The sequence below is a fragment of the Amphibalanus amphitrite genome, unplaced genomic scaffold (assembly GCF_019059575.1).
Source record: "Amphibalanus amphitrite isolate SeventyFive unplaced genomic scaffold, NRLGWU_Aamphi_draft 000182F_arrow, whole genome shotgun sequence".
NCBI lineage: Eukaryota > Metazoa > Arthropoda > Thecostraca > Balanomorpha > Balanidae > Amphibalanus > Amphibalanus amphitrite.
The window spans coordinates 841,701-853,866 of NW_024881677.1; the positions used below are offsets into that span (position 1 = coordinate 841,701).

General features: G+C 51.8%; 1 protein-coding gene across 1 annotated transcript; it reads right to left on the bottom strand.

The window, feature by feature from the left end:
• Window positions 1-4,135: 4,135 nt before the first annotated feature.
• On the bottom strand, window positions 4,136-10,535 carry LOC122384166 (the record flags this gene model as incomplete). The annotated part of the gene is made up of 3 exons (XM_043371241.1): window positions 4,136-5,755; window positions 6,498-6,645; window positions 10,391-10,535. Coding segments are annotated over 3 exons (1,054 nt in total), but the record flags the coding sequence as incomplete, so codon positions are not given.
• Between the last annotated feature and the right edge of the window lie 1,631 nt (window positions 10,536-12,166).

Here is a 12,166-nt window from a genome sequence, read left to right on the forward strand (position 1 = left end):
GAACTGCCCTCGTTTGTTACTAAGCTCTCCAATAATAGTGGACTGGTGGCGATGGAACTCAGGAAGGTACAGTTGTGTAGGCCATTGGCTGCTCATGTCGTTAGTTGATAGGCTATAAGATGACCAAATGAATTTATCGGAGATGCCCGTAACACCCGTTTAAACAAGAATGGAAGAAACTCCGCTGACCAGTAGCCACCAATATGTAGTAAGACACTCAAAACTCCACCTCCCGCTGAAGAGGTGGCCCTTCAGGTCGACGTTCACCTGTCCCTCCACCTCTCTGAGGACAGTAGGACCTCCTGACCTCGTTCAGGAAAGGAGCGGCCCGTCTCCAAACCTCCTCCCATGAGCCAACCGCCTGCGTTCCGCCGCCATCGACATGACTCAGCTTCGGTCGATGATGTTTGGCCACCGCTCTCCACTCGTTGCTCGCCGCCCGGGCCTGTCTGAAGAGCTGTTCTGGCCGTGATTCGCCGCAGTTTACCGAGAGCTCGAGAGAGACTGAGCGGCGAAGGTCGTGTCAAGAGTGGAGATGGTCCGAGAGGATGAGAGGAAGGCGGCGGGGGAGTGCCAGAGCGTGGTGAGAGGTGATGTAGAAAGTGATGACTCGTAGCTTCAGTGGAAGTGCTTGTTGAATGCATTCTCACATATGTATGGTAGATATCTTGGTGAGCATTGACTGTGTGATTCACCAAAATTTTATTTATTTGCGATGGTTACAAATGTTTGTAGGTATGTGATAAAGCATTCCTTGATGTCTCATCGCTCATCAGTCGTTGAGTCATGGGATTCAGAACTTGCAGGAACGCTTGTTATCCTAAACTAAACCCGTGGTATCTCCTAAACAAACAACTGTTGCACTTAGGAATGAGAAATTGTTTAATGTGCACTCTGCAACTCTCGCATCGTTATAAACAAGACAGCCATGACACTATCGAACTATTCACAAATCATGGAGTCAACATTTGCTAGCACTTAACCGGCGCCTCAACTCCATCCTTGGTGTCAGTTTCTGTTGACTTCCCCGTCTCGCCGTGTCCTGCAAGAATTGCCGTCTATAAATTATGCAAAATAAACGTCATTCTGAGCACATGTTGTAACACATGTGCTCAAGATGAGTGTGGGGGAGGGAAGGACAGAGGGAGGAGAGGAGCGCGCCTCTCGGCAGAGGGGGACGCACAAACACCTCTCGTCTCGTTCGGCCGTCGATCGGTGCGTGTCTGTGGACATCTTCAGCGCGTGATCTATGTCCGAGATAGCATACAATGGGGGTGAAAGCGCGCCGGCGTGCGGGCGTGGGAGGTGCGCTGGTTTTTGTTGCCGGCGCGCCAGGTTCGAGGCGGGCAGGCGCCGCTGCGCGCGCAGCCAGTGCCGCTTCTTGTGCAACGCAGGCAAGCCGGACGGCCGGCCGGCGAAACATGTGAATCCACTTTAGAGATCAGATAAGCTGTTTCTTGTTTAGTGTCAGTCTCGTTCGCTCGACGCACAGAAGCCGGGCGATAAGTGTCTTTTGTTTTCGATAATGTGTTTTGCTGAAGAGCTCGTTGTATTTTGAATGGAAAGTTGATTGTATGATGGCAGGCAGCTCGTTATGGAAATGAGAGCGATAAATTATCGGAATGCGTCTCCTAAGACACATATAGCCATATAGCCATATAGTCTAAGACACATACTTGTCTGCCTAGCGAGTAGCGGGCAATAAGTGTTCTTAGTTAAGCAATGAATGACTCAAAATAAAATACATATTTGATTACATATTGAACCCATCACCCATGCTTTCTTTGACACTGAAGACGCACATGTCATTGTATGTTTGCCGGGAAGGCGACTATCTTTATGATGAAAATTGCTTCGCAGAGACCAACGATGCGAGCGTGTTTTTGTTACAACCAGCAAATTGGGATTTATGCATTGACTTCCATCCGCCCGCTAACAGCGCCTTCAAATTTATCTACAGGAAGAAATTGCAGTTCAGCTGTTTTGGTGCTCGTTATTTAGTCAACAGAAAACTAATCTCTTCAGGTGTGGTAAGTTTCGCCACATAACTCGTCTAGAATCGCGAGCAGTACTATCGTTTGTAAGAGAACAGCTCATTCAGGAACTTTCTTTTGTGGAACATTCAAGTTATCGAGTGAGTGCACTTGAATGATCGCGCCGAATTAAATTCAGAAGCAGACCTGCTCCGTTCGTCACTGAAGCTTGCATCAGCAGCGCCGTTAGCGACAATAATTGTTGCAGTATTATAGAAGATAAAAAACACCGATATCCTGCGTTCATATCAATTCGTCAAAAATGTTTGTGTCAAATCTAAAAACCGAAATGGATCAGAATATAAAATTTAATAATACATTAAGTACAATTTTACCTCAAATGCAACATGTCAAAACGAAGCGTCGTGAGATGATAGGGGCTCAGCATATGCTTTACTCAATATTATCAAAACCACAAGCTACAAAGACATGTTTCCTAATCGGATTGAAATTGTCTGAAGACGAAGGCAGAGCTGTTTTAATCCCAATTCACACAATTCGCGACAAGACGACTCTTGGACATAAACTTTATTTTATTCTCTAATCTCTTCCGTGTGGTTGTGGCAATGTTGGTTATATACATATACCGGCTAAACACCAATATCCAACGCCGGCTTCTCTTCTGAGAACTTATGTAGGGACGCCATTCCGAGGAAAACTGGTCGGCACCAAAGATAACGCTGAACGGATGGCTCGGATTATTACCGGCATACATCACTCAGCTTATGACTTACTATGGCCGTACTAATATCCTTAAGGGTGGTCGGCCGACGCTGGACGACCGCAAGTATTTGCTATTCATGACCTTCGTCTGGTTGGCTCCCATTGAGTCATGGCCCGGACCAACATCTCGTTGGCTTTCTCATGCGGGCGACCGCTGAGCCGCCGCTGCCAGCGACAAGACATGGCTGTGGATCCGTCGCCATCCACAGCCATGGATCAGCCAGCCACGGATGTGGTTCCGCCCGGCATCAACGGCTGTAGATCCTCCGCATGCCACGGTCATGGACTGTGGAGTTGACACCGACCACGCCGTGGATCCCCCACCAAACATGCAGCTGTGGATCCCTCGCCAGTCACAGCTCTTGGATCCAGCGCTGGTCGCAGTCGTGGATCCGCTGTCAGCAAATAAAGGATCCGGCCCTGAAAACGGCTGTGTATCCGCCGCTAGTCGTGGCCGTGAATCCTCTCAGCCACGGCCGTGAATTCGTGGCCTCGGCCGCGGATCGTCCGCTGGCTCGGCCCGGCCGGTTAGCGCCCTCAGCTCGCTCGTTTGATATTCCGAGAGGGCCCGTACTTCTCGGGATAACAATGTCTCCAGCAGTCTCGGTGTCATATCCATAGACTAGGGTCGCCATAGCTCACGGTTAGAGAGGCCGTTCTGCACCGCAGCGCCGTATTTATGAACCCATCATACTGTCTCGGCTCCTCCGTCTGCCTCCCAGCCCCTGGTGACGAGCGGCAGCTCTCGGAATACCCTGCGGCGCAGGAGGGACGCGGAGGGCGGCTGCGACGGAGGGCAGTGATGTTTGCACGCGACGACCCAGTCCCCTGCAGTTCGTCCCTGCACCGCTGTCTGACGGCCTGAGAGTGACTTATGGCAGTGGTCGGACCGGATCGTATCTCCGGCCGGGTCTCATTCATGTCAGCACGGAGAGTGAATCTGTCAGTCCCCTGAACACCCCAGTGTGAGTTTGTGAGACGTCGTAGGTCGCTTGTCTGTCAGCCGGGTGCGGTTATGTCGGAGCCAGCCACGCCGTATTTCGTGACAGCAGAGACTCCTCGTAAAAAGTTCGCTGGACAATGAATCCGTTGTCGTGTTTGCAGTAGCTAGCAACAGAGCAAGGGTGGCGTATACCTACCAAATATGAACATGGGTATCGCATGTCTTAGAAATGTAATAAATTTCACCATGCCATAACATTGGTACGGTTTATATGGTATGGTTTCTCAACGTATTTGCTATACCAAAAGAAAGGCAAAATGCTGCAGCCATGCAAGTGGCTATTGGATCACTGCCTTGCTAGCCGTTTTTCGATGACATAACTCCTAAACTATCGCCTCACCCGAAGTCACACAGCACCCAGCATTCAACGAGGCCGCATGTGACGAGTGTGTATTATCGGGACGTGCGAACAGCTCTGTGCGCCGGGCGGCGGCGTCCCGGCCGGGACCGACCTGCGAGTGGGGGCCGGCTATCACAGCCTGGGTACATCGGTCAATCAGTCTGACTAGAGATGGAGGCGGGACAGACGCGTGCGACGACCACACACAAACGCGGAGACATCGGCACGCGCGCGAGACGGCCGGTGGAACCGGTTCACGAACAGCGCCTGGGCGGGCACGGGAGACATCGCAGCTCTGGGGGAGGCGGGGCGGGGAGCGCAGCTGCTGCACGACAGGAGAACTTGATGCATTTGACGGCATTATTGGGAATTTTGACTTACAGGCATGTAAAATATGACACTGAATATGATGCATCATTCGGAACTGCGAATATTAAAATTAGACAATCATAATGCCTATGTTTCTAGACACGTAAGAGCACATGCCGATATATGCCCTTCATAAATGTGGTAATAATTTCATAATTACGAATAGCCACAGCTTCGGTAGACAAAAACGGACCATCCAGAGTAGATACATGTCTCCCGTACACCTCCCAGGCTTTAACGAACATCTAAAATAAATCGTATAAAAGTGCAAACACCAAGCTGTCTTTGCCGCGCGGGTAGTCGCTTTATGGAGCTTGATACGCAACAAATTAACGCTAAATCACAAAATGATACATGCACATATCTCACCATTAGCGCTCTCAAACAAATTCATAGTGTTAATAGCCTATCACTGGTGTGCGCACCGCTCCACGCCACCGAGTCACTGAGAACTCCGTCAACGGTTCCAGCAGTCTGCGCCTTATCAGCGCGTTTGATTATTTTCACTCAGCGCCTCCCATCAGCGCTAATGAGTCCACTGAGAGGGTGGGCAGTAGCGGCCGGTGTCATCGCCCGCCGGGTGGCCCGCGCCCGCCGCCGTGTACCCCCTGTCCGGACTCCTGAGTCCGGGCGTCCGCGGGTAGCCCCACTCGTGTCCAGGCATCTCCACGGCTCCTCCACCGCCGAATGAACTCAGCTTATGTCTCTGTCGGTGAGAACCACTGCGATCGCCACTGTACGGATCAACGAACGGGTCGAGCGCGATCCGATTGGCTAGCGGCGTCACGTGGCCATGGTCACGTGCTCTCGTTGACCTTGGATCGCCGGCGGCTACATCCGGCTGGCAATAGAGCGGGCCGCCGACGCCGCGACTTGACGGCCGCCGCTCGTCGTATGGAGCTCGGTACGCCCCGCTGATATCGTCACTACCAACACCGCTGCCGTTACCGCCGGGCGAATCCCGCGCGAGGATGTCCGAGTAATAGTAAGGGTCCTTTCTGTGCAGCGACGCGTCTCGTCGTATACTGGGCCGCGTCGCCGCGGGACTGGCAGGGGACCGTCGCCGCCGGTCGGCGCTGCGCGGCCGCGGCTGGCTGCTGTGGTAGCGGGGCTGACCGCCAGCCGGGCCCGAGGGGAGCGTCCTGACGTAGCGCGGCTCGGCGGTGGGTAGGTAGGAGGGTCGCGGGACACCTCCGCCTCCGTCGACACCCAGCTCCTCCTCCGACGGCCGACTGATGATGTCCTCCTCAGAGTCGGAGTAGTAAGGCTCCGATGGCACCCGGCGACCTGGTGGACAGAGAGGAATCACGTTATAAAGTAGCTCAGCACTGAACAAAAGCCCACCTACGCTTTGGTGAATGGTGATCTTTGAGCCAAAATGCACATGCCTCGTCGTTTAGAGATCAAGATGGAGTGAGTGTAAGAGCAGAACATATGGCCAGACAAGATAAAGTACCCGGCTTGGGTCCTACATTCTGTTCGGAGTGCATTGTTGAACTATTGTTGGATGTGTGATGTCCTAAAACAATCACGATCAATCATTTTTTTTTTTTGTAACTTCAGCTAGCGTAGTACCAACACCTGGGTTAGCATGCTGCATTTCCATAGCCCTATATAACTAAACAGATCCACTGTGAAATCAGAGCACAAAGCAGCAATATTTGCGATCATTGTGCGATTTATCATGGGCCATTGGTCTTCAAGCACACAGATCGTAAACAATCGTAACTGCTTCGGGCCATCTGAGCACCGTTTAACAGACTGGCAATAAAACTGTTGGCACGACAAAATTATGGCGACGTTTTTGAGCGTCCGATGAAACCCGATCCATTGTGAAACTTTACCCATTCGAGCCGAGGCAACCGTCTGGCAGAACCGCGAGATAAAATCGGCGAATTGCAAATGTCCAAATAGACCTACAACCTACCCTATAGCCTAAAACAGACGCCGTCTCCCGTCTCGCCCCCGTCTTTATTGTGTCGCCGGCCAGCATGCGAAGCCGAAATCTGTTCCCCTCTCGGTTACGTACCGTAGTAAGGGATCTCTTCGTACATGTTTGACAGCGGCTCTGAGCCGTCATCGGTAAGCGACGGAGGTGGAGGACTGACAAACAGCGCACCCACACCGCCCCTGCTGCCGGGCAGGAGCTGGGCGCACTGGCCCTTCACAGCCACCATCTGAAACACAGAGGAACGTGGGGGTTAGCACAGCAGAGCGGGATTTACTGCGATAACAGAAACAGGGCTGGGCGTGGGTACCACAGACACAGTGGGGTTTCGCTGTCACTCGCTGAAACAGAGTTGGGCGTGTACCAGGGGGAATGTAGCACAGGACTGCAGTGTAGCGCAGAACATCGGGAACTGCATATGGAATCACGGTGGGCCTTTACAGACATCAACTTAAAAACGGGTGCGCCATGGCAGCTCAGTTATTCAGCGTGGCATTTAAAACAACGGGTTCAGTGAAGACAGCATTTTACAAGCCTTCAGTGTTTTTTACAGGTACTATTTCAGAAATCAAAACGGTAAAATCAGTTACCGCAGAAAGACATGTCGTACATTTGCAGAAACATCGAGCGTTTAGGTCTCATTGCAATCAAGTCTGTTCGTATTGAAATCCATAAGGCTTCGTCTGTAGTGGTGTACCTGCTCTGGTTTCATTGCACCTAAATGCTATTTTCTGGAAAGCCATAATCATTTTCCACCGCCTCAGTGAACGGAATCGGGATAATGGTTGCTCCAACTTTGAAATGGTTCTCGCAGGTTGGCGGTGCAGTTCGAGCAATAGCAGTCGGCTGGTTAAATTTTAATTACGGCACAATGCAGTTGGCACTCGAATCGCTTCGCCAAAGTTGGTGCAATAAGCGCGTGCAATTACACCCAACTCCGAGCAGCTATTGTTTCGCCCCCCAATGAGTTAAATGCTGCGCTTTGGGGCAGAGTCCTCAGAATGACGACGTTTCTAGCTGCAGAAGAGGAGGCCGGTGATGGAACTGATCATCTCTTTGTCGTGGTGCGAGATGGCACCCCCACACCCTGTCGCAGGGTCGTGTGGAGAAGAGTTTCCATTTGGGCCCGGCTTTTAGGAGGGATCAGCTGAAGAGCGGCACACGCACGACTCATAATGACTTGGAGCAGAAGCTTAAAACTTTTCCGCCTCTTCAATTAAGGCACATTCATGAAACTGCACGATCCTATAATGGCTTTCGGCTTACAAAGGAAACGTATTAAAACTGAAAAGGGTTGTTGCGAGAAGCTATTGGACTGGCGTTTCTCCGCTACTTTGAGGCCGAAAATGTTTCAGCTCGGTCTAGAATTACAGTTATCAAAGAACTCGCACCACACTATTCCTTCCCCATGGCAGAGAAGCCATCGCTCATCAGGCCAACCTCAAACGTCGGCAGAGGCCATTCAGCTCTGAAATAAAACCTCATCGATTCGCTGCTACGAGCCAACTTGGAAGCATTTATGCCGTGTCTAATTTCGTCCAATCCGACAAATGTCCCGTCCCGTTCCGTTCCGACTCTGTATAGCTGGAGGCCGCGTCGCGGCGCCGTCTGTTCCCCCAGACAGCCTTCATCAGCTCAGACGGACGCCGGCCGGCCGGCTGCACCACTAATTAAAATACGCCAGAGAATGAAACCCAACGAGCCTTGCGACAGTCGCCCCGAGTCCGGGCGGCACACCAGGGCCGGCGGAGAGCAACAAAAAGCCGCCGCCACCGGCTGCAGCGGCACTGTTCACGCATCACGGCCGCTGAATAGCCGCGCACGTGCAGCGTCTGGTCGGGTCTGGATGGCCACTCGGTCCAGCCAGGCAGGACGGCATGGACCCTGCCTGCAGCAACTGGTCCATTTCCGCATGGACGAAACATGCGTCTCAGCTTGGAGATCAGATGTGGGACAGGGGCCTTCTATCGTCTGGGCGGTGCTCTGCAGGACCTCAGAGACGAGAATGGATGGCCAGACGAGTGGGTCGATGGGTCCAATTCTGCTAGTGTACGTATGCAGCTCGCAGGCGGCTTGCCCCATGCTCTTTAGCCAAACTTAAAAGGCATAATGTCAAGGACAGGTGCTGCAAGAATGGATTATATTGATCCGAAATTTTCCCATTGCAACTTTCTTGTGACTTCCCATTGCAACTTTCTTAATAGAGTTGTGGACCAATTACTAGTATTTTAAACATTTTGAATTTTGATTGTTCTAAATACTATTTTCAAATTATAACAGGAATTTATGTTATTTTAAATTATCTAAATCATATTTAATACTATCACTAATTAAGACTCAAAGATAAATAACAAAGTTAAAATGGTTATATTTCACATTTTTTTGCCCCAAAGAACTTATTTTCAGAAGTAAAATGCGTAGAAGTAAATGTGTAAGATCCCTTGACGATTCAATAACGTCGTAGACGAAATCAATTTCACGCCACCGCTGTTGTTGACGTATGTTCTACCTTTTCCTTTCCACATAAACTGCAATGGCTTGATCCGAACAGCTGCCATTTCCTGTTAACCTCGGGAACAAAGCCGGCTACCCCACCAAGATTGATATTCCCAGTGAGCCGAGACAAACAAGCCCGCTGAGTTAAAACAAAACAAAACAATACCGGACCGTCTAACTATAGCCTGTGGTATGGCTGCAATAGCCCGATTTTCCGGCAGTATGTTTCGTTTGGCCGGTGGCGGCGTCGGTAATTCAGCCGGGTCGGTGGCGGCTTGAGCCTGAATCTGGGACTGGGGCGGTGAACCTCTCCCGACTAAACTGCAGCGACGTTTGAAGTCGTGTCGCCCGGAGCGTTCCGGCCCCCGGGCAGCGGGCCGTAACGGGGGTGGTGCTGGCAGTTCAAAGCTGCTTCCGGCGCGGCGGAGAGCGTCACACAACGACAGCTCGAGTGGTGACGCAGAATCCGGGGGGAGAGGAGAGAATGTAGCGGGTTAAACCGAGCGAGAAGAGTGAGTATGTCGGCGAAAACCAAACACGCGGGAGTGTTTTTTGTTGCCGCCGCTATGATGTTGCCGTCTCCCACCAAGTGCTCGGGGGCAAGGCCGGACGCTCCAGGATTAGCTCGCAAAGCTGTTTTCTGTCCAGTCGTATCTCGACATGTGGCACACTAAATTCGTGTCCGGCGAAAACAAAGTGATTACGCTGAGTCTTGAGGCGGCCAGCGACGCGGCTGGAGTCAGTAAAGCGCGCTGCCAGCTGCGTGTGAACGCCTCCCACGACCGGCACCGCGGGGCGGGGCGGAGTCCGGCGCCGTTCCCAGCGGAAGTGTAGTCGGTTCTCGCCGGAAACCGGCCTCCACACCCGCCGAGTTTGGGCAGGGATGACCCGAACACGGGCTATGACCGGTGGGGAACACCGGGAGGCGTCGGTTGACACTCGGAAACTGTATCGAGTGTGAAGGGAGAACACCAGACGGAAACGCTAAACACAGACGGATATTTCCTCCTTGTGTCGCCCGGGTCCACCGGAAGGATGTTTGATAAAGTGAGTCGCCTGCAATGGAGCGGACGGGCAGACGATAGGGAACAGTGAGCATGAACGATGGATCTCGGAACTCGACTCTCAGTCGCAATGAGTGTAATAAGGATCCCATCTATCATGAACCGGCGGCGGCCGGCGCTCGGGAGGGTCGGTAGCCGTCACTCGCCCGACGCATTGTAATTCCCCGGCACGTAATTGCTCTCCGCTGATGAGTTTATGGCGTGTAATCCGTGCTATCACGAGATAGGTCTGTTTGTCGGAGAGAAATGACGGCACAATGCGCCCACGGCGCATGCGAGCACGTGTGTGAGGTAAACAGGTTATCAGGCCCCTGACGGGAGCACGCCCGACGCCAGTTCAAACACACCCCACCTGGCCAGGTAGCTCCCGGTACTAGGGCAGTAGGTAAACCTGTCCTCTGACATCATCCTTACCTCGATGTGAGGTCCGTGCCCGTTCGACCGCAGGTTGTTGGGGATGACCTGAGTCTGCACAGGTAGGCCGTCGTACAGGAGAGAAGTGTCAGCTCGCTTCCCCGAACCCTTGCTGGAAAGCGAGCCTCGTGACCTCCGTCGGTACCTGTGAAATAAACGGGACATTAACCCTCGCACGACCAGGCCATTTCTCATAACACGAACGACCAGGGGGGGGGGGGGGTTGTTACGACCCCCCCCCCCTGGCGTTTCGAAACGGAAGGTCGTAGAGCTTAGCGGAAAAAACCAACGGATTGCTCTCAACGAGATCTCGCGATTGGTGGTATATTTTTTGGTCCTAGGTCAACATTTGACCTACTTTTGACCGGTCAAAGGTCAAATTTTCGGAAAAAATAGACTTTTTTCAACTTTCGGCGGCGATTGCGGCAAAACGGTGGGGGATATCGACTTGAAACCTTCACTATCGTGTTCCTTGATCAATTCTCTATCGTTTGGTATGTATTTCGTTTCCCTAGCTCTAAAAATGGCGCGTTGGGAGCGCCGGAAGTCGGCAAGGTCACAGTCGGCGGCAGAAATTCGAAAAATAAAAATTTAAATTTTTGAAATCTGATTGTATTTTTGGATTTGGGAGGTTCATTTGCTCCCTATAGAAGCTAATATTGCTGCATATTCCCATTGAGGTGACAAGAATTAGCAAAATAGTGGTTCGGGCGCTTTTCAAAAATAGTACCTTACGCTGTTCCTCTTGTGACGTCATAGCTCCGTGACCTGACCTGACCCGGTCAAATTTCTTATACCATATGATAGCCAATACTTGCCCCAACATGCATGGGAAGTTTCATCACGATCCATCAACCGATGTCCGTACCACCGGCAGGAAACCTCGGGCGTTGGCACTCAGTTTGTGAAAATCCGGCCGGAGGCTGTACCTCTTATGACGTCATAACTCCGTGACCTGACATGACCCGATCAATTTTTTTTCGGCAAAAGATGCGCAAAGGCTGCCCCAGAGGGTATTGAAAATTTCAGCCCGCTACGACAAGCCGTTTAGCGTGCACTTCGAAAAAACCTCAGGGGGGGGGTTGATACAACCCCCCCCCCCTAGGCGTTCTAGGGTTAAGATGTGGAGACATGAAGGGCGTAAACGCTATCACTACGTGATAGCGTTGTGGTTACACCATATTGAAACCATATTGAAATAGCATGGCATCAACGTCTCATGTAGAGAACTCTTCGGGTGGCACAGATATCATCAGCGCAGTTGCCCGCTGATTGAAAGAACGAAATCCAGCACACGTGCCTGGAAGTCTGCCAAAGTATGCATAATGAGAAGTTACGCAAAGCACGTTTGATGTCACGTCAAAATCACTAAAGATCAATTACAAAAGCTTGCGGTTTGAAGCTAAATCTGCATACGAAAATGACATTTAATTGATGTTCGTGGTGGCGCAACAACTTCATTCAGTTCATTCCTCTTCGACTATCGGTCTCTCTCGTCCATTGAGCTGTCGTTCGCCGCTCCCACCGGCGGTCAGGCGAAGCGAAGGCATCGAAAATCAGCAACAACACGTCTGATACACCGACAGAAAAAGAGCCTCGGGCAGGCACGTGTTTACATTTCTCTATTTCTGCCGGCCGGACGCGGCACAGGTGCGCGTTCTGAGCTCATCACCGTCCCCGCCGACCTCGCAGAGAGACAGGTCACCGGAGCGTGCAGGCACGAACCCAATTAGTTCTCAGCTTAACGCCGTGCAAACTGGCCGCGGGTGGATTCGA